Raw genomic sequence first — 24,102 nt, forward strand, 5'->3', positions numbered from 1 at the left:
AACTTTGAACAACTTAATTTATTAGAACCCATATATGTTGCTTTCATTAGAAGAATCAAGTTAACACCTAATTCAGGGCGAAATTACATTAAGACAAACAAAAAGTTGCAGTGCTTAAATACAGTATTTACTGAAGACTGCTATTCTTAGAATCCTGGTACAGGTTTATACTTACTGTGTGGTATTAGTATGGTGTCTAATTCGGAGGAGGTTCAGCATTTTATTTTTAACTGAAAGGATATCACACCATGCAAACGGCTATTCCCCCCATCTGCCTCCCACGAGTACGATGTGATGAAGAGCTCAAGCCTTAAACAACACAACAAAACCCTTGAGATGCATCACCAGAATTTGAAATTTTTATTTCTTGTATACTGAAGATTCATTAGGAGAATATCCCTACAGCTAAAAAAAAAAAAAGTACAACTTTTGAAATTTAATAGGTCCACTGAAATGACATCAAGCAAACCTTAACTGTTATTTGAAATTGGAACCTGAGTGCAGAGATAAAGTACAATCACCCAAGTCAAAGGTCCTATAATTTCTTTTCACAGTAGCCCTTTTGGAGAAGCAGGTTGGGTTAATAACCTTAATTTCCTCTACTGTACATCAGTTGAATCATTTCCATAAAATTCAGAAAGTGCTTAAACACATAATACAAAAAGTATCTAACTTACAAACTCATCTGAGATAGAAACGCAAAACAAGGAAGGTGGCAGATGTCAAGAGAGATCTGTATCAAAGTATTAAATTGTAAATTAACTCAAGTGAGTGTGACGCAGGATGGAGGCTCTTGAAACAGTAAAACAGTGGATACAACATATTTACTGAGGGGAGGGGTTGTTCCTTCCAATAAGGTTCCTACAAAGCTGATGTAAACTTGTCTTTGTTTCTCACTATAACACTTGCTCTTTTTTAACACGTACACAAAAATTTCCTACGAGCTGCATTGAATTATCTATATTACCTTCTAAAATAAGATATTAACTTTTTTCAGGATGTATCAAATTACTGAAATTCTACTATCACTGATTTCCAGCTGTAGCTATGAGTTTTGGTCACTGGATATTAGACTTAAAACGGTACTTGCTTCTGAGGACTACTTCGCTGTTGTATCTTTCCTCAGTTACATTAAGGAAGGAGCAACTTTTTTAAACATTCAGTTTTCATTCTCAACTGATAGCTCACCTGCAAAATACAAAAACACAGCACTCATGAAAAAAGCGGAGTATTTTTGCTCATACAGGTATTACTGTAGAAAAGGAGTCCTTTGGCTGTACATTGTTTCCACAGTGTATTTGTTACATGAGATACAAACTGTACAAGTTCTCCAGTTTACAAAGTTTTCTAATTTGCAGAAACAGCTCAGCTCATATTTATAATATTGGTTTCAGATGAAAAGATTCTTACAGATAAGGTACAGTCTAAGTAATTGGCTCAATGTAACAACAAAAATGTATTTTTAATACAATTTGCAATAGTACAACTATGTACATATGTACACAACTGCTTCCTTCTGTTACTTCACTAACTTCGAGTATACTTATCGGGTTTATTATCAGTTTCTTTTAAAGTATGAAACACTGAAGTAAAAATGGTTCAGTATGCAGCACTTCAAGTTCTTCAGTTGAGATCTCTTCTCATCTACATTTCCTGTTTCATTCAAGCTTTAAAGAACACCATCACCGAAACGTGGCTTGCCGTAATCGACGAGGTCATTCTGTAGATCTCTTTCTTCATCATCTGCAATTGAAATATTCAGACCAAATCTGATGTGATACTACTGAAACAGATATTTAAACGTGCTTTCTACATCCACATTGAATTGGCTCTGTCTGGTTATGGGAATGAAGTCATCAGGGGAAATATGGAGGAGGCATATGGGCTTGCAATTACAAGTCCAGCTGTCAGCACTTTGGGAGTTGTCCCCTCTGAAAAACTGAGACTTCACACTATTTAATATCCTTGGCTTTATTACAACTGTGTTTCACAGATTTATTGACTTGAGAGATTGTAGAACTTGTTAAACTTACTACTGTAATTTGAGAATGTTCCTTTAAATGTTTCAAACTCTCCCACTAAAACCCAACCACAAAGTCAACTACTTTGAAAAGTTATAGCACCAACTTTTAACCCATTCTAGAGTTAAAACATTGTAAGATTTTACAAAACATTGGGTACCTCATGCAACTTGCATAGAGAAGTCATTATGTCTCTCCCCCAGGTCTCTGAATAGATTGCAAAGGAGTAAGGTAAGGCTTTTCCCACCTGCTTGCCAGGTTTGAAAAATGGTATCCTCCAATTTCTATCACATGGCACCTTTCTCAGGGAAAGCTTTTTTTTTTTTAACCAATGCTCAAATTGACTTTGCCATCAACATTTTTACATACTGCTATCTTGCATCTCAGACTTCAGTGTAAAATTTGAAGACAGACTTTAAAACGTAAAAAGCAGCCCTCTACCTTTTCAAACCTCTTATCAATGGAAATCTGTGATCTCTCAGCCTTGCTGAGGAATCAGCAATACATTCCTCACCACCACTCTTCCCAGCTGAAAGAAATCCATCTTGTCAGGCTACCACAGGATGAATACACAGCCCACCAGCCAAGACATATACTCTTGAATGTGTAGTTCAGCCAGGAAACACACAGCAGCAGAGATGAGAGCACAGCAGGGGCAGTGCATGGTAAGCAGTCCTGCAATTGATGCAAAGTGGCCAATTTGGGAGTTCCACATCTTTTCCAGCTGCGTTTGGTTCACCATTACAGCAGCGTTTTTACTTTGTCCTTGACTGGAAGAACGGAGATGTTCCATCTCATCTTTCAGATCCTGAATGACTGTCTCTCTCTACCACTCTATTCTGTGCTACTTCTTGACTTCTCTTCCTGGGGTTTTAAGCCTCCGGGAAAATCATAAAATTAAAAACAAAACCCAAAACTTGTGCATCCTCAGTATAACCACTTACTGTAGCACATGCACAGACACACGCACACAAACAAAATCAGTCAAGGAAATACACTTCAATACAATTCAATTTAAAAACAAAAATGTTTTTAAATATATTATTCTAGCTGCCATAATGGAGGTATCTCTGTTGGTCCTCAGCCTTCTTCACTCAATAAATCAGAAAGTCCTGAAAGTTCAGTTGGTTTTAATTAATCTTTTGCTGCATTTCAAAGCTCACGATGTCTCTTTATATTCAGGAAATATGCTAGTTCACAGGAATGGAAAGCAAAGCTCAAGTCATTGGCATCAGTTGCATCTCTCAACAAGTTCAGCAAGTCTTTTACTTGAGGACAAGCTGTCTGAAGCTCTAAAGCACTTTCACAACAGTTGCAAGTGAGGTAGGTGCCCAATAGTAACCTGCTCCCACCAGCAGAAGTCTTGTTAATCTACACGACATGCTTTTGTTTGGTAAGAAACTACTAATAAAGCACATGGCTATCACTTGATTTGTATAATCTTTCACCATCCAGCCACCACAAAAAAAAAACACTTTTACTATAGTAGAAGCCAACAACTTACGTATCACTTTGCATTTCAAACAGGTGAACTGAAATAAGTGATGCCAGACTGGATACTGACATGAGCACACCTCCCAGATTTGTGTATTTTTCTCTGATAATTTCAATATAAGGCCCACACATTTCTAGTGGCAACAGAAAAACATGTTTAACCAAACTGCCTTGTTTGCACATGCCAGATGCTTTGTTCTAGCCTAATGCAAAACCATGTGATGTTTTCCTAATAGTTTTTACAGCAGAAATTCATTTTTTTCCCTCCCTGACCAATTATAACAACCCTTCCTCCAAAACCCCACAATTCCACCTTCTCCTCCTCTACAAACAAATTAAGTGTACAGACTAACGCAGACTTTTTCTAAAACTCTGCTCCTGGCAGTACCACTTTCCGTGCTGCTCGACTTGCACAGGAACAAGTCGTTAGGAAACAAGATAAGAAAGTTTTGGAAAATTAAGTCTGAGGTTGTAACGTATGCTGCTCAGACTATTCTTCAGGAAAAGGCTTCCTGAGGCCACTCTTCAATCTTTACTACAAGATACAAAATCTATTACATCTACACGGATATAAAGAGGGGCTGGTCAGAACAAGTCCAAATTTGAAGCCACCAGAGCAGTGAGCTGAGAGGTGTCACATCAAAACGTGAAAGTTTTGAGACCACTTTCAATTGGAGCTCTTTTTTTAAACTTCCCTTGCATAGCAAGCTACATAACCACAACCTCTGTGGTTTTGAACGATTTTCTACCCTTTAATACTCTATCAGACCCACCCATTTGTAAGAGGCACGCACGGTGCCCTTCAGGGTCCTGGTAACAGTTTACCACACGCACGATATTCGCTCTCGCTACCTACAGCCCCCGGTTCCCCTGCGAAGGCCGCGGCGGCAGCGTGCGCGTGCTGATAAGCAAAGCGGCGCTGGGCTGGGAGGCAGCAGGAGAGGAACAGCAGCGCCACGAGGGCAGCGGCTGCCCGGAGGCTGGAGGGGGCAGGCGGCACGGGACAGCGCTGAGACGCAGTCGGGTTGCGTGGCCTGGGTTAAAACTTCGAGAGTTGTGTTTTGAAGTCCGGGTTGGGACTAAGGTGGCGAGCAGCCGGGCATCTCCTGCTGTGTGCTAGAGGGAACTGAACTAACAAACAGTAACAAAAAAACAAGTGTCCACAGGACTGCTCGGATTCGCAGAGCACAGCGTAGACACACAGACATGCACAACATACCCCGCTTTCCTTTCCAGTACAAAATTGTAATCGTTAGCAGCAAGTCTCCTACTTCCATGGCACATCGTCAACAAGAGGCCACGTGTACTTCTGTACGTTCATTTGGAAGCTAGCTTTAACAAGCAATTTAAAACCTCATAATAACCCATCCAGAGGAACAGACATGAGTAATCAAGAGTGACTAAAATCCCCTGCTACAGCTTTGAGCAAGAAGTGTAACAAAACAGACCTCGTCATCTGGAGCACAGTTTTCATTTTCATCAGTAAGTTAATTAATTGCCCAGGGTTCTGATCCATACTTTTCTTTTGCTTGTTCATGAGTTTCAAACAACCAGCCTAGCCAAAAAATGCTTACACCGCATAGCTAGATGCATGCCCACAGAAGTTAGTTGCTTTTTATCAGCTTTTTCCATTAATTATGCCTAAGACGGTAATGAAAAAAATGTCTGAGAAACTACCAGTTAAAAAGCTTGCATTACAAGGATCAAAATCAGGGGACACGTAGAACTTTAAGAGTTACTTCCCCCCCCCTCTATTTTGCATTATTTCCTTAATCAGAAATACTATAAATGTTTGCTTAAACATTTCCACCCTGCAGACATGCAAGCCTTTCACGAGGTATTACCAAACAGCTACATGGAGAACGACAGACAACGTGGCAGATACACGGCAGACAAGCAATGGAGGTGATACGCTGAAGTGCATGCAGAACGAGGTGGTGAACATGCATAATACAGGTGTTAGGCTAGCACCAGATGAGTTCTGAGGTTTGGTTAACAAGGAAAACCAGAAGTCTGTTGAATCTGTGTACAATGCACAAAAAATTACACTTCAAATTGATAACTGAGGCTCCATCGTGTGCCACCTCAAGGCAGGTGTGACAAAATAAGCAATAGTCAAAAAGCCACGCTTTTCTACTTGAAAATTGCTTTAGTAATGTCAAAGACTATGTTCCAACTAGCTATGCACCAGATTCTGGTGCTTAGAAAATCAAGATATTTCAAATTTCAGAAATGATTTTCCTGGCAGGAACTGTACACAATTCAAGTAAGCTATTGAAGTACTCTGAGAACTGCTGTAACGTTGCTTTCAAATGGAAAGCAAGACCAAATTTTAAAAATTGCCTAAAGTTTATTTATTCCGTATTAGAAATTGTTGATCAGTGAGTAGTGAGGCTTTACACAAATTCAACAAGAAAACTCAGCGTGGATTTTATTACAATGGGATGGAGACAAGGCCCAAGCTCACCTTGGACGTCTTCTTCTCCACCATCACCATCCTCTTCCTCATTGTAAGCCAGCTCAGCCTGTTTGTCTGCCTCATACTCACCCACGTTCCCATCATCCCCATTATAATCTGCCAGTTTAGAACCCTGCTGCGGATCAACAGGGGATTCATTCTCATCAAAGAATCGGCCTGCGAAGTAGGCAAAGGATTAAGTCAGAAGCAGAGAGGAAAGAAATAGAAAGTTTCCAAATGAAAGCAGACTGCAGGTTAGGATTATCGGCTGCCTGTAGTAGTTCTGATTGGAGGAAAAGGGGTAGAAGGGAGAGTGTGCGGGCAGGAGGGAGAACAACGCTGTTTATGGAACACCTCTGTGGAAAAAGGATGTACTCGACCACTTGGAATTGGGTCTTGTGAAATCTTCATTGTTATAAGCTTCAGTCTTTTAAATGCTGAAGAGCACACAGTGAAAGTTTTGTACTTAGACTTTTTCCTGAGGAGGACTGGAATTTTTCCATACAAAAACAGAGCAATATGTTGAGCAATATATTTCTGACTTTGTATACGGAAAATAATTTTACTGAGTGTGTATCATACTATCAAGGGTAAAAATCTAACAAAGATCTGCCTTGCATCTCTGATTTTTTTTTTAACCACCTAACGAACAAGTTTCCTGTTGAGCTTTAGAAGTTTTTGAAGTGCCCTGAATCCCGTATTTCTGTCTCACACCAAAGAATTGAGAACTGGTCCAGACAGTGGTGCAATAAACTAGAAAAATGCTGGAACTCTAATTAGCTGGAACTATGAAATGCCCAGATAGCCAACCAAGTACACAATGAAAGACTAATGGTATAACATCAAGTTCAGCTCTGTGTTTAATGGGATATTAAGGAGATATGCTCAAGATGCTCAAGTCCACAGCAATTCAGTCTGCTTGTCCATTGCTTAAAGAAAGTGACACTAAACCATGACCACAGAGGATTCAAGTCTGGAGGATTACGTGTAAATGAAAAAAAATAGGATTACAGTGAGATACAATCTGGACAGACTGGAAACAAACTGAGGAAAGAGTCTGCCAAGGCAGATGTTAAGTGACTCGTGTTGGAAACAAACACAGAAGTTGAAGAACACGATTTCAGCATTAGGATTGAAACACAGGTTGAGGTTACAATGAACAGATGTGAAAATGAACTTATGTCTTAAAACAGTGATAACTGTTGGTTGTGGCAGTGTATAAAACTCAGGGCAGAAACAATGACATACTGCTGCTGTGGTTTAACCCGGCAGACAGCTCAGCACCGCACGGCTGTTCGCTCACTGCCCTCTTCCCCATGTGGTATGGGGAGAGAATCAGAAGAGAAGGTAAAACTCACGGGTTGAGATAAAGACAGTTCAGTAAGACAGAAAAGGAAGGGATAATAATTCTAAAATACACAAAGCAAGTGATGCACAGTGCGGTTGCTCACCACTCACCGATCGATGCCCAGCCCAAGCAGCAGCAGCGCCACCCCCAGCCAACCCCCCCCCAGCTTTACTGTTTTTTACCCCAGCTTTACAGCTTTTTATGGTACGGGACATCCCTTCGGCCAGCTGGGGTCAGCTGTCCTGGCTATGTCCCCTCCCAGCTCCTGGTGCACCCCCAGCCTCCCTCCTCGCTGGCAGGGTAGCATGAGAAGCTGAAAAGTCCTCGACTCTGTGTGCGCACTGCTCTGCAGCAACTAACCCATAGGTGTGTTATCAGCACTACTCTCATCCTAAATCCAGCACACGGCACCGTACCAGCAACTAAGAAGAAAACCAACGCTATCCCAGATGAAGCCAGGACAAGTGCTTATCCGGATGAGGAAGAAAGGCAGAAGAATCACATCTAATGCACCTCAAATGTAGAGAAACAGAAGTTTTGGTCATTTTCACAGAATAAGCAAGAAGAGACTTGATCTGTTCATAAGCAAGAAGTGGTACATTATTCATTCTCTCTTCATCTCTGGAACTAACCAACACTTGCTAATATTGCTTGTAATTTTGGACACTGCCTTATACAAACAGGCAGAATTGTACAATTCACCCGTTAAATATAAAATGAGCCATGGGAAAAGAGCTGAACGTGCTTATAAAAAAAACAAGCCTGTAGATATACAGGAATACTATGACAAGAAAGTACTGATTAAGTTTAAGCTGATAGAAGGAAAGGCTGAAATATTGGAAGGATCCCAGGAAATGCAGCAAACCAACACAGGCCTGCTGTGCTGGAGCCTGCGCGAGCACCTCGGCGCGCAGGACAGCCCTGGCAAGCTCGGGTTCCTGCACAGCTTCAGGACGCGGCTGCTCCTTCACTACAGCACCTGCCTCCTGCTTTAAGGGTTTGGCACTTTTGCCAAACCCCAGCCATGCAACTGTCCACAATGACGTGTGTGCTGGAGCTGGTCTCCTCTGTACCAGAGGGATGAGTTTAGCACCAGTGGACCTCTCCAAATGGCCACTGTTGATCAATCAGGAAATAAATCTTCTAGAAACCTGGACTAGTTAATTTCTCTCTGTGACAGAGCGAAATCCTCTCCTTCACTGTATCATTACGATGCAAGTTATTGCAAGTAAGAGTTATCGCAAAGAGAAAGGGAAAATACTGATCAGTGGTAATTACTGACTCTCGGGTATCCACAGCCTTCAACAGAGACATTTCATTCACTGTTCCTGCCTCAAAGCTAGCCCCCCCCCACCCCGTGTCATTTAATCCATTACTAAGGATGACAGAAATCCATTTAAAAATGTCAACAACTGAAGTACAAAGGTCCATCCTTTCAGCTGTGGTCACTCACACAAGTGCAGGATCTTCTCAAGAAGCTCATTCAATAAACTAAACAGTCTTGCAAATCTCAGGACACACATAGTGGAAGAAAAACTGAGCAAATTGCACTTTAACTTTGTACATTATTTACTGAATCACATTAATTTATTGAATTATTTGAATACCCCCACTTTACCAGAAAGATCCGTGAGTGATATTAAAACAACTCAAGTCTGCCCTAATGAACTTTTTCCAGGAACAGCAGATTGATATCCAGCCCCCACCTATTCCACCCTGGCCTTTTAGATGTTCCCCTCCACCTCCATATAAATTATAGGAGTATAGTACTTCTACTGAGCTCATAAGAAAACAGTTTGAAAATAATTTTCCTATTACAGGAACAACAACAGAAAGATGCTACATTAAATGCTCTAGGGAATAACAGTATCCCAGAGTTATGGTGTTAGCTGCAAGGCAGAGATGCATCTCAGAAACAACAGCACAAAGACAACCACAGACCCGTGCAAATTCTTACCTGCTGTCCGCCCTATTAAGCCCCAGCAGTATTGCTACCAGAATACACAATAAGCAAATACATGATTTGCTCCTGCCTGAAGAATTCTTCCTTGGGCAGACATCATGGAAGAGAAGGGTGTTGGAAGGTTTCCTCATGCAGAACAAACTTCTGGCCAATACACATATACTACAAAGTCAAAGTCCCCCTGTGTAAGGGCTGAATTCTTACAATACTGTCCAAAACATCGTAGGTAAGTCAAGTAACCATGTGAATGTAAGTCACTCTATCATGCATGTACCAAAATTCTTAAATTAACAATCTATTTGAAGTGGAGTAGTTTCCTAAAACGTTTTAAATTCCTATAAGCAAACATGGGTTTTGTACTGATTGGATACATATGAAAGATGACACATTATGGCATGCCTTCCCTTGTTTGTTTTAAAAACATCCTAATGTTACATTTCTTTTCAGGCTTACTCTCCAGAAGGCCACCTGCTCTTATGGTTCCTATTTTCGAAACAGGCTGTAATAGAACAGATAGAAAATAAAACAAAGTATATGACATGGACCAACTTACTTTGCTTCATCTTTTGCAAGTCGCCAACTTTGCTCTTTGGAAGTTTTATATGGTCAGCTTCAATTTTGTGTTCTTTCTGACCTCCCATATTTTCTCCAAAACTTAAATGCTGAAGAGAATTTGGAGGTATCTCTTTCACAGTATCAACATTTCCGTCATTGCCACCATGCAAACCTACAGAATAAGGAAATGTGTTTAGAGTTTGTGTGGTTCCAAAAGATGGTTATAACGCTACTGCAAAAGATAATTCATCACAATTTAATAAATAATCAATATTCAGTTGTTAGCTTCAGATCTGATTTTCAGTAAGCATTTAAGTGTTTGATGAAGCCTCGAATAATGCACTTATATATTGTTTTTTCCTCCTGCTGATTCTGCTTTCATATCCAAAAATCTAGCAAGCAACATAAAGTGTTTCAAGAGCTACGATCTGAGCAGAAGGTTGTGGCAGTAGGTCACAAAAGTTACGTTAAAATAAAAAGCAGAATTACAGGACTACACAGCCAAGGAATACAGAAAACCCTGGTCTCCTTGACATTTGTGGTAACTTTCTCTTGATAAACTCTTCCTAAATTCAACAAAACCAGCATTTCACTTGCCATATTCACATTTTCTCATTAATAAAACTCAAAATGAGATCTTCCTCAAAACAACAAAAAGAAATATTTAAAAGCCTTGGCATTTAGAATATTAAACATTAAACGCATATAAAACCTTGAGCTCACTGATGTCGGTATTCTAATCTGTTTATCTATCCACTACAGAAAGCAAGAAATTAAGAAATACTTCTGCTGGCTTCTTTTCAAAAGAACCAGTAATGGGCATAACTTATAAAAAAAACTTCCAGTTGTTTGGTCATGTCACAAACGCACAACACATATGTTATAGTTCTGTTTTTTAGCAGGACAGCATTTGAACATGCCACCTGAAGCACAGAGCAGACATAACTTAATGTTCTCTTTGACATTAAAACAAAGTCACTTGATCCACAAGGAGTAATTTAAAACATATTTTCTATGGATTTGTGTCTTTTCTAACTGCAATTCTTCCAAACCCTTTCTCTGCAGTACTTCTAGTTCTCTCACATCCTAGACCTCCCACACATCACCCTAAAGTTAGCTGTTAACAGAAACAGGAGGCCACTGAGCAAGTGGTAGTACCACTGCTTAATCTCCAAGCAGACCTTCAATCAACTCCTGACGATATGCTGCAACTCTAACTAGTACCCTAAGCAGGCGTACTAATTTCTATTACTCTCTTCTGTCCAGTGGAGGAATCTTGAAGCACTTACCTTTGAAATTTCTAGCTGTCAAATTTGGCTGAAGGTGGTCAAAATGCTCCGAAATTGTGGTGTGTGTGTAGAGAAAGAAATCATGTAACCAGCCACCTCAGGAGGCCAAGACTAAGACTAGTCTGTAGTAACCTTGTATACAAGGGGTATCAATAGCTGTTTTTTCTTTTTGTAACAATATCAAACAAGAATAAAAGGCTGCCCATGTGCACCTAGCGTTCATGATATCGTAGCAGATATTAATCGAAAATTTTGCCACGAAATACTGACACATCTGCTAATAAGAATTTTACCTGGTGCCAGATTTGGAGCATGGGGCTGTTCAGTTGGAAGATTTATAACAGGTTGATGACCATCACTTCTAGGAGCTGAAATAAGTGGCTTCTTTAAAGCTAAAACAAAACACATTGACAAAAGCCTTAACATGAAACATGAATATAGTATCAGCTCTTCCTCTGACAATCTTGTAAATACATTGTTTTTTTTTGTTTTCAAATCACAGATGAAAATATGAAATACAAGGTTTCCTGGAAAAATTATTAGAAGCGCTGAGGCGCTCAGTTTTGAGAATTCAAATCTGTAACAAACAGTAAAAAACAAAAACAAAAAAAAAAAACAGATTTTACACCACACTTGAACTTTACTATCATAGGCAAATTTTAAAACTTTGCATTCACTATGAAACATACAGTATTTATGCAGAATATATAACATCAAAAACCGAAATGTGAAAGCATTAGAATATTTCTCCTAACCTGTGGGAGTATCTTCAGCCTTAGCAGGGTCATTATCTTCTATTTCAGGCATGCCTGCATCTCCTCCTGTTTTGATTTTTTCTGTAAGACAAGAATAGGATGTTCTGCCTTATTAACCTTTAAGTTTTAAGGCTGAATTTCCCTCTTGTGGAAGGCTCCTAGACCAGAAGAAAAATCTTTCATGCGCAGAAAACATCCCGCATTGCTAATGCAACTACAAGACTTCTTACGCTGTTTTGCAAACTCCCTCAAGACTGCTTTGGAGCGCTGATCCCAAAGTCAGTGCAATCTTCAGAAAAGGATGGGAAACAGATGCACTGCTCTAGTTTGCTTCAAGAAGCTTGCTGGGACAGGCACTGAACTGATACAAAAAGGTGTGGATTCAGCAGTACAAGAAGTAGAAGCAAGGAGAACCCATATACTTCTTGGAATGGACTAGCAGCAGGAAACCATTATAGTAATTACTTGCTGGGTCTCCTGCACAGCTCATAACCAAAGGTTTCCCACTGCTCCTGGTCAGTTACCCAGCTGGAGATTTCTCATAGTTCAATGCTCCTCACCTTGAACCACCTTTTCTGTGCATATTCCTGTTCTGCAGCAAGCCCCTTCCCTAGTAGCTCACCCCAAGACAAATTTCACAGTGAGTGGAGTGGCAATCCCCAGTTCACAACTGGCCACATGAGGAAGGGAGATGCCAAACAAACTATGAAAATGAACACAAAACTGTGCAAGAAACTACTTTCACAAAAGGACCCAGAAAAAGGACATGACAATCCCTGGATACCTGTAAACTCTAACTTAGTACAGTGACATGGAGCTAAAATCAAGTTACCTGAGTCAAGTAACACATTGCTCTACTTCAGATAAACACATGATTCTGTACGACAGCAAAGGACGCAACACATTTGGCTCATTATCTATCAGAACTGACAAAAAAAGGAAATACCTTTGCCGTTTACAACATGATCTGAAGGCTGCTCATTCTTTTCTGCATTTTTATCTTCTGTCTCTGTAACAGTCTTAGATATTGCCTGGTCATCACTATTGGGATTTACTTCAGTATCTTTACTGGCTTGAATTTTCTGTGCGGCCTGTTAGAACAAATTAATAAGAAAACAACATGAAGCATATCCCTGAAAATTCAAAAACAAACTCTCAAATTTAAGATTACTTTGGGCAAGCAAAATCACATTTATAAATTAGATGATCATCTAAACAAACAACAGAAGTCCTCTACATATGACCTTCAGTCTGGAGGGTAGGAGGTGAGATTCTAGACACATAAAATGTAAAATATTGCACGGTTGTATAACATTTACACTGGCATATGTACAACAGCTGAACCATTCATAATTTGTGAGTAACAGAGTTATCCCAAAAGAATGGAAAGAAAACCTTTACCGTTCCGCAACACATTAGTTTTAATTGCAATAGAACAGATATAGAACCTTGGAAAGTTATTTTCATAGGTGCTACATTTGCTAGCGTTCTGCCTCTAGCAGGCAGCTACCATTTGTAATCGATAAATAAACAAAACTATATGGGCACACAGAGAAAATTACTATGGTAAAAAGGAATGAAGGCCAACTCAGCTCTTAAACACATCACGGACTGGTAAAGACATCATATCGGCCTTAAACCTAAGGTCACATACTTGAAGACAATTCTAGCTTTAAGGGAAGATCTGACTGAAATCTACTTGAAGTCTGCCTTATTATTTGTAATGCTTGTAAACAGAGACTAAACAAGGAACAGAAGTCTTCAGAAAAATAGATTATTTCATCTGTTTGTAGGAAAGAGACTAATATTCTACTGACAGCTTGCACCATATAATTACACACTTGACACCATTTAAACACTATTGATATCTGCACCACATTAGCATTGGACGCCTCAGAGCTCAAGCTCCCCTTTGCAATAACCTGTACAAGAACACAGATCCTACCCTGCAGAGCTAAAGTAATATCCATTTTACAGAGAAGAAACTAAAATCCTGAGTGATGGTGTCATGCAAGAAGGCTGTAGCAGGCCAAAGAATTAAGCCTCATCTTCAAGGCTCAGTTCAATGACAGCAAAACACGCAGATGGCCTTACACTGATATCCACCTAGGGCTGCTCAGTACAATGTTTAACCAAAAGAGGAGAAAGGTGCAAGCCCTCCAACATATCTGAACTACTGAGTTAGTAACCAGCAGACTTTGGGCTCTTCTAATTCAAAGAAACGTAATCGTGCATTACCTTTTGTTCCCGTACAATTTGGTCCATTAATTTCTTTATGTTTTCTTCATGTTGCAGTCTCATTTCCTTGATCTGCTGCCCACACTGGAGACTTAATTAGAAACACGTTATCAGTCATATTTCATTTGTTTCATATTATATTTGTTATATTTGCTCTCCCACAAATAAAATAGGGGGAAAAATGAAGTGGAACAAAAACCTAAACCTGAGATACAACTAGAATAGTCTGTCCAAAAACCTTCGCTGTGGAATAAGGCGTGTGGAATGGAAATGGACTGAATACAGAAAAAAAAAAAAAAAAAAAAAACAGAACTGGAAAAGAATAGGGACAAAGCAGAAAAACAGCAAGATAACAAACATGCCTTGAAGACATTTCCTCCGAAACCTGGAAAGCAACCGAAAATTCAAGCTTCACAGTTAATCTGTCATCAGGACATATTTATTCCACTTGGAAAGCAATACATCTTCCATGGCTGTCAACACAGAAGATGCACAACTACTACTATCACTTACTGCTACCAACTCAAATAACAAGATCTGAATGACACAGCTAGATGTCCCAACTTCTCTAACAAGCCACAGAGAGATCCACACAATTCACAAAATTCTCATCTCCCACAAACCTGCAAATACTCTGCATAGCACACACAGAAACAGGTACGTACTTTTTTTTGGCGAAAGTTTCAAACATTTTCTGTGTTAATCTTCTGCATTCCCTAGGGCTCCAGGAGTAATTTTTCTCCTCGCTTCTTTAACATACTTGAAATTCCAATTATATGCAATGCTTTCAACTTCAGTTCAATAAATTGCACTTTTAGGAAGACAGCAATTAACAACCCTAGTGGCTTCCAGAACACCGTCGATTAAACTCTTCCACGTATTTGTTAACTAAGATCTCAACATCAACAATAGAACTTCAAAACCAAACAATTAGCTGAGTCAGTCACATCACTGAATAGGTACGCTCAAGTTTGAGGATTAAGAGAAATACGATTAACTTGTGCTTTTTAATGGACCTGTATCACATACACACAAATCTACCATTACTAACATTCCTGAAGACATACCTATCGTATTCCAGTCTCCTTGTAAGGTAAGTATTGTTCTTCTTGTACTCATGAAGCTGATCTTCCTGACGAATGAATTCCTGGCGTAACTCCGCAAGTTGTTCTAGACCAAAAAACAAAAACCAACATGAATGTACAGCTATAATAAACAAATGCCCCGTGGCAGATACAACTTTTAATATTGCTATGTAAGTTAAAAACTTGCTCGAGTTTTGTTTTTCCTTCTACATAAAGATCCTTAAACTAATTTGAAAAAAATGCCAACTTGCTTATGCCAGATGTCACTACAGATTACAGAACAACTCTTCTGATACTACGACTTAAACTAAAAAAAAATGAATTGTTCTTTACCTTTTCATCCAGAAAACTTACACAACACTATTTCACCTATCTGTTGAAAATCTCCCCAATTTTCTGAAAAAAATCTGTTATTCTGAATAACACAAAATTTCCATTATGTTATTGTTTTTCCGCAATAAATGTAAAAAAGAGGTACATTCACACCATCCATGGAAATTGTACATTTCCTGCCTTCACAAGGAGCTGTTCTAAAGGTTCTTCCCCCCGCTTTTAAGGATACAAATAATTGTTTAAACTCCCTACTATTTTAAGCTGCAACTCTAAAGCTAGAGGCAGAAGAGTCAAGTATGCTGTCTGCAGGCACGTACAAAGTTTGGCAGTAGCTGTTCTAGGTTTCTCCAAAACCAACACAGTAAGATACACAGACGTGATTATAATGTCCGTAATAACAGCCTAAAAAGATGCTTTCTGGCCCTCTTCTAACCCAGCATCAGTATCATAGCATTGCTGATCCAACTATACTGCACTGTGTAGCTGGTCACGAAAGCGACTGTAGTGTCTTGGGAGCAAGCAGTGCCAGGACACATCATCTTTCTGCAGACAGTGGAGCAAAGTCTACGAGGGCCAACCCCACACTTATATCCAAGACTAGAAAACCAATGAGCATCATGAAATTTCAGATTATGCAATCTTCCAAGCATCATTCAATCTTTCATTTAAGCTGCATTCTGCAGTACCTCAACAATTACAAAACATGCAGCTTCATAGTCTGCAAAAACAGTTTGGCCTTAAATTCCTTACCCTTTAAACGATGTATGTCTGCCATTTGATATGATATATTGTTCTGCAGCTTAATCTGAAAGGAAGAAACAGTTATATAAATACAGGCAATCTTTGGCAAGGTAGAGAGGGTTTAGACTGTACAGATTGAGGTACAATTGAACTCATTCTTTTTTCATTGTGAAGATGTGTAAAGAATCATTGGAATGACATATAAAAAGTTCTTGCAAATATAAATAACGTATATTTAGTTATCTGTAAGTGATAACATCAACTTAAACGATATATTTAGGCTTTGCTAGAAAGGATTTGGATCAATTTATTTCCAAACATATTTCTATTTAAAAAAGCAGATTTTGCCAGGGCTAAAATTAACACACTGAATTCTGATACTGCAAAGGGGCCAGCGAATTTCCAACGTCAAAGCCTAAGTATAGAAAAAGTATATAAAAATAGACAAGCAGCATCATAAGCAAAAACAATGTTTCACCTAATGTATGCTTAAAGTAAATATTTAATGTGATGCTAGATAAAATTTGTAACACAAATTATTCTTTTAAGAGAGAATCTGACACCAGTGGACTTCCACAACAGCTTTTAATTTGGTATTCTTAGTAAGGAAAAAAATAGCAGTTCAGTAAGTAAGAAATGCACGTACGCGAAGTCATCAAGTAAAGATGTTTCCTCTTGCTCTTACACAAAGACAAAAATAACAGAGATTAAGAGGAAAAACGCAGACACAGAGAGCATACTGAGAAAGGGTGAAAAAATATCTATGACCACCATCAGGCAACACTGACTCTGTCATCATTTCTCTTGTAGTTTCTTGATTGAGGTAAAGGGTGACTCTAAAAGGGTGCTGAAACAGGGCTGTCATTCCTGGGTTACAAGGCCAGGATTACCTCTTGGAATAGCAAAGACTGCATGCAGTTAACTAAAAAGAGGCAAAGCAAGCAAGCAAACAAAAACAACAGAAAGCTTGGCCATTAGTATTTTCACACACAGCTGTGGTGCCATTTCAAATCCAGTTGTCTTTGCTCTTGAGAAGCTCCCTTTCCTACTCCAAAGCAGGGTGTAAGCACGCAGCCCTGGAGGGGACGCGCACACAGGCTGCTCCCGCTCCTGCGCGGGCTCTGAAGCTCGATGCCGAGTCGGTTACCTGCCTTTCCTGTCAGAACAAACACAGACGAGTGCCCTTCCTTTCTCAGGGCTTCCTCCACCCACCTCCCGCTTCCCTTTTTTCAAACCTTTTGTTTCTTTAACACCGTGTCAGTGACTGTGTTTGCCTTTTTTTTTTCTGTTCTCTACATACGAGAGGCACTCCAGCTCTGATCGCCCCGTTCCTTCTCTCCCGTCCGGTTCAGGCAGGCGGTTACAACTTCAGGAGCTACAGCCATGCGAGACCTGCTGAAATGGGGATTTTCCGCAGGACACCCCGCAGGAAGGCGCGGAGCGATGGGTGGGGAACGTGTGGCATAACGGGGCTGCTCCCCCGAAACTGAACGGGGGGCAGGGACACCTGACCTGTAAAGGGGGAACTGTCTCTGTTAACAGGGATGATTTGTAGATAGATAGCATCAGTTTTATCGCACAATCCTTCATTTTGACAATTTTGAGTTTCAGAGAAAAGCGACAGGATTTACAGCCAAAACAGCTTAGCTGACAGCAAATGTCCCTAATCAGAGGGACAGAAACAGAAGCAGCTTTTTATGATTCATGGGATCTGTCCCACCTACACATGCAGAAAACCCGCTCCACAACCGTGGCACAAGTCCAGTTCTTTCAGATCTGTGTCCTCCTGGAATCCAGACCCCCTTGTACCATCCGTATTTCTCAGTGGCTTCTCAGATACTTTCCAAAGCAGTTGGGAAACGTAAAAGAAATTGCTGGAGCTAATTACATGCAAAGGCAACCCTTCCAGTGCTGTCCAAACTGTAACAGTCTCCTCATAAAAAGAAAGACAACGTAAGAAAAGAAAGTTATAGACACACCGGAGCTTACGTCTACGCATTTATTGCAGGACTGAACACAGGTGGTAACCGCTTCCCAATGAAATAAGCACACATCCACCCATATTTCCCTATGAGTCAATCCTTTCTCTAGGGCAAACGCCCTCCGAACCGCCTGCCGAAGCAGCACAGGAGGTGTCCGTACCGCTCTGCCTCGCTTCAGGCCCCTGGGCATTCCCGATGCATCGCTGCGGCACACGCTGGAGCAGCACACCACAGCTCTTTGAAAGACTGACAGCACAAGGGTCTGCGTTCCGCAGCTCCGTGATCTTTCTACTAGCAACTGCCCAGTGCCTTTTTCAGAACAGCCAGCGCTACCATCAGGCAATTACCACAGCCTTGGAGGTGCGGTATTTGTCACGCTAATGATCAGGAACACGCGGTAAGGTAGAAAGACGTGCTCAACATCACTGCTGCAAAGCTACACCTTTGCGAACTGAGGAGCTACCAAGGGGCTTTGGCAAAAAGGAACAGAGCCAGCTGCTTCCAAGGACGTTTCACTCAACAGTTTCATCCCATGAAGCAGCACTTCTAGGCATCGGCTAAAGGGCAAGGATGTGTTACACACCCAGCACAGCCAGCGGCAGCTTTGGGACGAACAAGGCGTGCTCCTAAGAGCTGCAATAGCAAATACAGAGATACGAACCCCTACACGCTGGATGGCTGCCATCTGGAAGCTCTCCACCACAAATTCCTGCCATTCAATCATTTTATTGAGCTGACGGCAAAGGGATGTGTAAAGCTATGAAAAATGCATCCTCACGGTGTGCTGCAAACAAGCATGAAAGGCTCAGGACTCCCAAACGCTGTGAGCCACTGCAGCCGCCTGCCTCCCCAAGAGGAGTTCTCTCCGCTTTGTGCCAGGGCCCAGCGACCATCACGAGCTCACCAAGATGAGCACAGGGTGACAGGAAAAGAGAGTTCCCAAGAAGCCAGGTCTCGTTAGTAGAAAGAGGGTGATTTATAGTTGCCGCTTCCACCACGGATGTTACCAATCGCTGTTCAAAATCTGAGCTTCTGATCACTGCCACGTTCTGTCACAGCTGCTTTTCTTTACCATCTCTTCTTTGGCGAAGAGGAAAGCTTACATTTTCATGTAAGTAGTTCCCATTCCCAGAAAGGCTCTTTTCCAAATTCTAGCTATAGATACCCCATTTATTGTTTTTTCCTTCAGAAGATCTCTCTTTGCAAGAGGCACCTCTCAAGGTGTTCTACAATACCTTTGTGAGATTTGCAAGGCAGTAGCTCTGGAAGGCCTAAATACACTGGGTAAAGAACGGCTCAAACTAGATTTACAATCGTTTGTTCTCCAGCTTCCAGTGCATCGAAATAAAACGTTCAGCTGCATTTCAAGGGGTCATCTTCATGGCAAACTCAAGAGACATTTAGTAGTTTCCTCCTTTGCCTCTCAGCTTCCACACCGTGCGAGCAGCAGGCGCTGCCTTACCGCGGTTCAAACTTTGAGTGTGAGCCGGGTTTGTGGGGGTGTGGTTTTATTTTATTTTTTTAAAAACAAGACACGAGGCCACTTTATTATCTTTTCTTTTTGTTCTTACGACAGATCTACATTCTGGTGCAGTGTGGCTGGCTTGTTATGTGTGCAGAGGGAGGGAGGAGAGAGGCGAGGGTTTGGGCTTGGCTGTAGATATCACTGACCTAGGAGGAAGCTGACGGAAGAAATTCAGGTTGCCTCAGCACTGGAAAATGCACGGTTGATTTGTGTGACCACCAAAGAACCTCTTACAAAGACGAAGGAGCACAAAGCAGGACTGACGCTGTGACAGGCACCAGAGTGGCATCTTTCAAATGAGTTTGCTATGAAACAAACCTAAATCTGTTGTAATCTCCTGACAGCCCAGGAGTTACCAGTGTTGGTGCTTTATTATAGCACCCATATTCCACAAATGGGCTGGGATCACTGGAATAGCTTGTTCAAAGAACATCTTTGCCAAATTCTATTCCAAGAAAAAAAGAGTTATCAGTCAAGTCTTTTGGTCAGGTTTTTTATACCTACTCTGCACTTTTTTTCGGTAACAGATCTCGACTGTTTCACTCTCTGAACTAGAGTCACTTAACGGTTTTTCATCTTTTTGGTTAGTTGATTGGCTTTAAATTAGGATATAAGCCACTGAGAACATGATAGTAGTTCAAAGAGGAGGAAAAGAGAAATGGTCAGTGACTGGTTACCAAAAAAAAAAAAAAACCATACTGCTATTCTCACCTATTAAGGCACATTGACCATTTTGAGCACAAGCAAAGAAATTATGATATTCAAAGGCTACTAGCTCGTGTGATCTAAAATAGCAGCTTCTGGAACAAAGAAAGAAGATACAGGTCATATATCGCAATATACATGATATTAACAATAAAAAAATAACTGTGAGGTTCATTAGTCTCATCTCTTTTGCTGCCCTCCTGCTCTGCCCTGCAAGACGCCAGCCTGAAAGCATTCACAGAGTAGCCAGCTTCACAGAGAACAACAAAGCGGTCAGCACACACATTGCTCAGCAGCACCTCCAGTTGTATGCTGCACCAGAGGGCTTCCAGTGATTCTCATGAGGCACCCTGACCTTCACTGGCATTTTGCCTCCTGGTGTCCTGCAGCAAAGTGCTAGCCATGAATTCTTACCAGTTTAGTATCCATGAGAGCCCAAGGAAGGGAGTTCCAGCATGTAATTAGGTGCTGTGATGGACACCCCCGGTGTTTTCAACCCACTACCATTTGTGGATGCTTGCTTTTATTGAAGAGGCCAACGAACAACTAAACCTACCTGCCCTCACTATTTGTATATTAATGCTCAATTAAAAACAAACAAACTCAGAACACATCAGTTCAGAAGACTGTAACCAGCTCTCTGTCTTTTACAAGGGTAATCATCTTTGTTACCAACCTAACCGCTTTAATTCCAGCGCAACAGTTCAGCTTCTTTTACTTGTCACAGTAATACTTTCATGCCTGTGTAAAACAGTTCTTCATAGATTAAAGTAGATTTTATGGCGTCACAACATTTTCATCGCAATGCATTTAATTTGTATTTATTTCCGATGGAGAGCACTGCTATCTACCATTACATACCTCATCAGGGTTTTTATCCCAATCTCTCAGGAATCCAATCAGAAAAAAATAAATTAAAAAGAAATCACGTTTGTTGAACACACAATGGCTTAGTGTGAATGGCTAGTAGGAAAAAAAAACATAACTTTGATACAAACTAAAACAATTTGAAAGAGTTGGTAGTTCTCCCAACTTAATTCCTGATAATTAGATTAAGACGTGTAAGCATTTACTTTCTGTGACAAAGAAATGTATTTTCTTATCCTGCTCATTAAAAGTACGATATTAAATGGCCAGAAAAACAAACTCAGCCAGTGATAAGCCTGACAGGGTGGTATTTCCATAAATCCTAATGTGATAAAGCATTCAATCAGACAGTAGAATTACGAACCGTATGCAAATGAAGCACACGCTGCCATGCACATGGCTGAGTAAAAGAGAACTTGTCTGCTGTCTACCGCAGGCTTAACTCCTCTTAACTCACGACATTTGTTATGAGAGCAGGCCAAGGAAAGTTGATGCACTCACTCATTCTCCTTTCCATAAGGAAAGGAATTCCCAGGCCACGTCCACATAAAAGGGCAAGCCGAATTTCCTGTTGGCGTGGCGTGGCTAAGAGAAGTGACACGTTATGACAGCAGCACGATTTTTTTCCCCAAGTACACGCTGGCTGCATCAGAACCAGCGCCTGGCAGGCGAGATGTTCTGAGATGCAGCGACAAGCTGCAGGTGCTGCACCCGGACAGGCACCCGGTCCACAGCACACCCGGTCCACAGCACACCCGGTCCAGCGCCCTCGCAGACGAGCGAGCTGTGGCTCTGGTTTTAAGGTTGCGCACAGCTCCCTGACCGATCACCAAAGACTGAAGAAACTGAGGAGGAAATTCACAAAGAAATTAACGAGAGACGTCTGGAAAAGGGAGTTCGGGGAGCTCTCAGCGCCAACGCACCCGCAGCCCCCGCTAATTCCGGCTCTGCTCCTGGAACAGACCCGGGCCGGCAGCAGCCCCGCCTGGCCCCGGGCCGGGCCCCCCGCCCCCGGCCGTACCTTGCTGTCCTCGCACTGCTTCACCTGCCCGTCGCGGGCCTGCAGCTGGCTGCTGAGGTGGCTGTAGTCGGCCTCCTTCTGCTCCAGCTGCTTCCTGTGCGAGTCCACCTTGCCCAGCAGGTCCGAGTTCCGCCTCTCCAGCCGCCCGCGGGCCACCTCGGTGCGCTGGGCCTGGCTCTGCAGCTCGGCCAGCTCCTCCTGCAGCAGCGCCTGGCGGGACGAGGCGCTCCAGCAGTTGAAGGCGAGGACGGCGATGACGGCCAGCAGCGCCACGAAGACGAAGGAGGGCAGCCGGCCGCCCCTGCGGTTGGCCCCGAAGCCCACCATGGGGGAGGCCGCGGGGCGGGGGCGTCACCGCTCGCCGCCTCCGCCTGAGGGGAACCGGGGCCGGGGCCGGGGCCGCTCTGCCCCCGCTGCCGGGGCTCCCAGGCGCCGCTCCGGCCGGGCCGCGGCCGGGACGCTGACGGGGACGGGGCCGGGCCAGGCCGCGGAGCCGCGCTGGCGGCGCGCCGCCCACCCCTCCCCTCCGCCCCTCCCCGCCGGCCGGCCGGCCGCGGCCCCGCCGCTTCCGCCGCCCGCCTCTCTCGCGAGACGACAGAGCTGTCGCGACAGCGCCGCCGCCTGCTCGGGCGGGAACGGGGCGGCGCGCGTGCGCTCGGCGGCTGACGGGGGGGGCAGAGAGGGGTGCCCGCTGAGGGGCCGCGACCGCCGTTGTGTAATAAAAGCTGGAACAAAGCGCCCGGCCCCGGCCCCGCCGCCGCGTTGCCCTCTTGTGCCGCCGTGGCCGAGGGAGGGGGAACGCGGCCCAAGCTCGGAGCCCGTCCTGCCCTCGGGGCCGCGGCCTCAGCGTGGGGACAGGCGGGTCACGGGGAAGCCACGCGCAGCTTCAAGCCCCGGAGCATCCCTTTGTGTAATGGGATTAAAGTAGTGGTTGTGCTGCGCCTCTCCAGCAGCCAGGCACCTCAGGCAGGAGGCCAGGCCCTGAGCAAACTCCTATGGCCACTCTTTAGGATTGGTACCACAGAGATGTTAGAAGTGCCAAGAAAATGGAGGAAAACAGGATGGGGTCCCTGGGTCAACTAGGAGGAGGAAAAAGAAAGAATGACGCTGAAGAAATAAAGTATAAAACCAAATATTTCCCATAGATACAGCATACATGGCACAGGATCTGTCAGCTGCGATAACAGTGTTTGGGCACACACACCACTTTGTCTTTCCATCAGGTTCCGTACCCAGCTCCTATCTCACACACCAGTATTTGCGTCTTGGCACTCTTAATTGCTGCCGCGTGGGGAGCCAATTAATCTCAATTTGCCAAGCTGCTTTCTGCAGATGGCGGTGTAGATTCACGTTCTGTATCTGGTGTTGCAAATTTTATGTCGTTATGAAGCTAGTCACAGGTTTCTGAGTCTGTTCTGTTAAGCTTGTCCTTTCTGGTACACTAATTCTATGCAAACCTGGACGCTGTGAGAAGGGAAGTGCTCGTCTAAATGACGTAAATACAATATGAAACACCAGTTTGAGCCCGGAACTATGTCTGGGTTTCACACCCATTGATTCTCACCGACCTGTAGAAGTCTGCTCAGAAATGTTACCTCCTCGCGTACCACTCAGCACTATTTCCCCTCTCTGGTGTGAGCTCTGCTGCGGAGCTGGCAGCGAGCGATCTCCCTGGCAACAGGGAGCTTTGTGAGCCTGGGGGGAGCTGCCTGTGCACGTTTT

General features: G+C 42.7%; 1 protein-coding gene across 2 annotated transcripts; it reads right to left on the reverse strand.

Moving 5' to 3' along the window:
• GOLM2 (golgi membrane protein 2) lies at nucleotides 1-22,869 on the reverse strand. 2 transcript variants are annotated; one of them, XM_035568935.2, is made up of 10 exons: nucleotides 22,381-22,869; nucleotides 16,290-16,344; nucleotides 15,189-15,291; nucleotides 14,122-14,212; nucleotides 12,830-12,974; nucleotides 11,884-11,964; nucleotides 11,422-11,520; nucleotides 9,838-10,011; nucleotides 5,983-6,150; nucleotides 1-1,743 (listed from the first exon to the last, which is right to left on the reverse strand). In XM_035568935.2, the coding sequence occupies exons 1-10, from the start codon at nucleotides 22,705-22,707 to the stop codon at nucleotides 1,670-1,672; spliced, it is 1,317 nt and encodes a 438-aa protein (XP_035424828.1). In that variant the 5' UTR covers nucleotides 22,708-22,869; the 3' UTR covers nucleotides 1-1,669. The 2 variants fall into 2 exon arrangements, with proteins under 2 accessions (XP_035424828.1, XP_035424829.1); XM_035568936.2 differs by lacking the exon at nucleotides 5,983-6,150 and having other exon boundaries at nucleotides 22,381-22,864.
• Between the last annotated feature and the right edge of the window lie 1,233 nt (nucleotides 22,870-24,102).

Source organism: Cygnus atratus, chromosome 11 (genome assembly GCF_013377495.2).
Source record: "Cygnus atratus isolate AKBS03 ecotype Queensland, Australia chromosome 11, CAtr_DNAZoo_HiC_assembly, whole genome shotgun sequence".
NCBI lineage: Eukaryota > Metazoa > Chordata > Aves > Anseriformes > Anatidae > Cygnus > Cygnus atratus.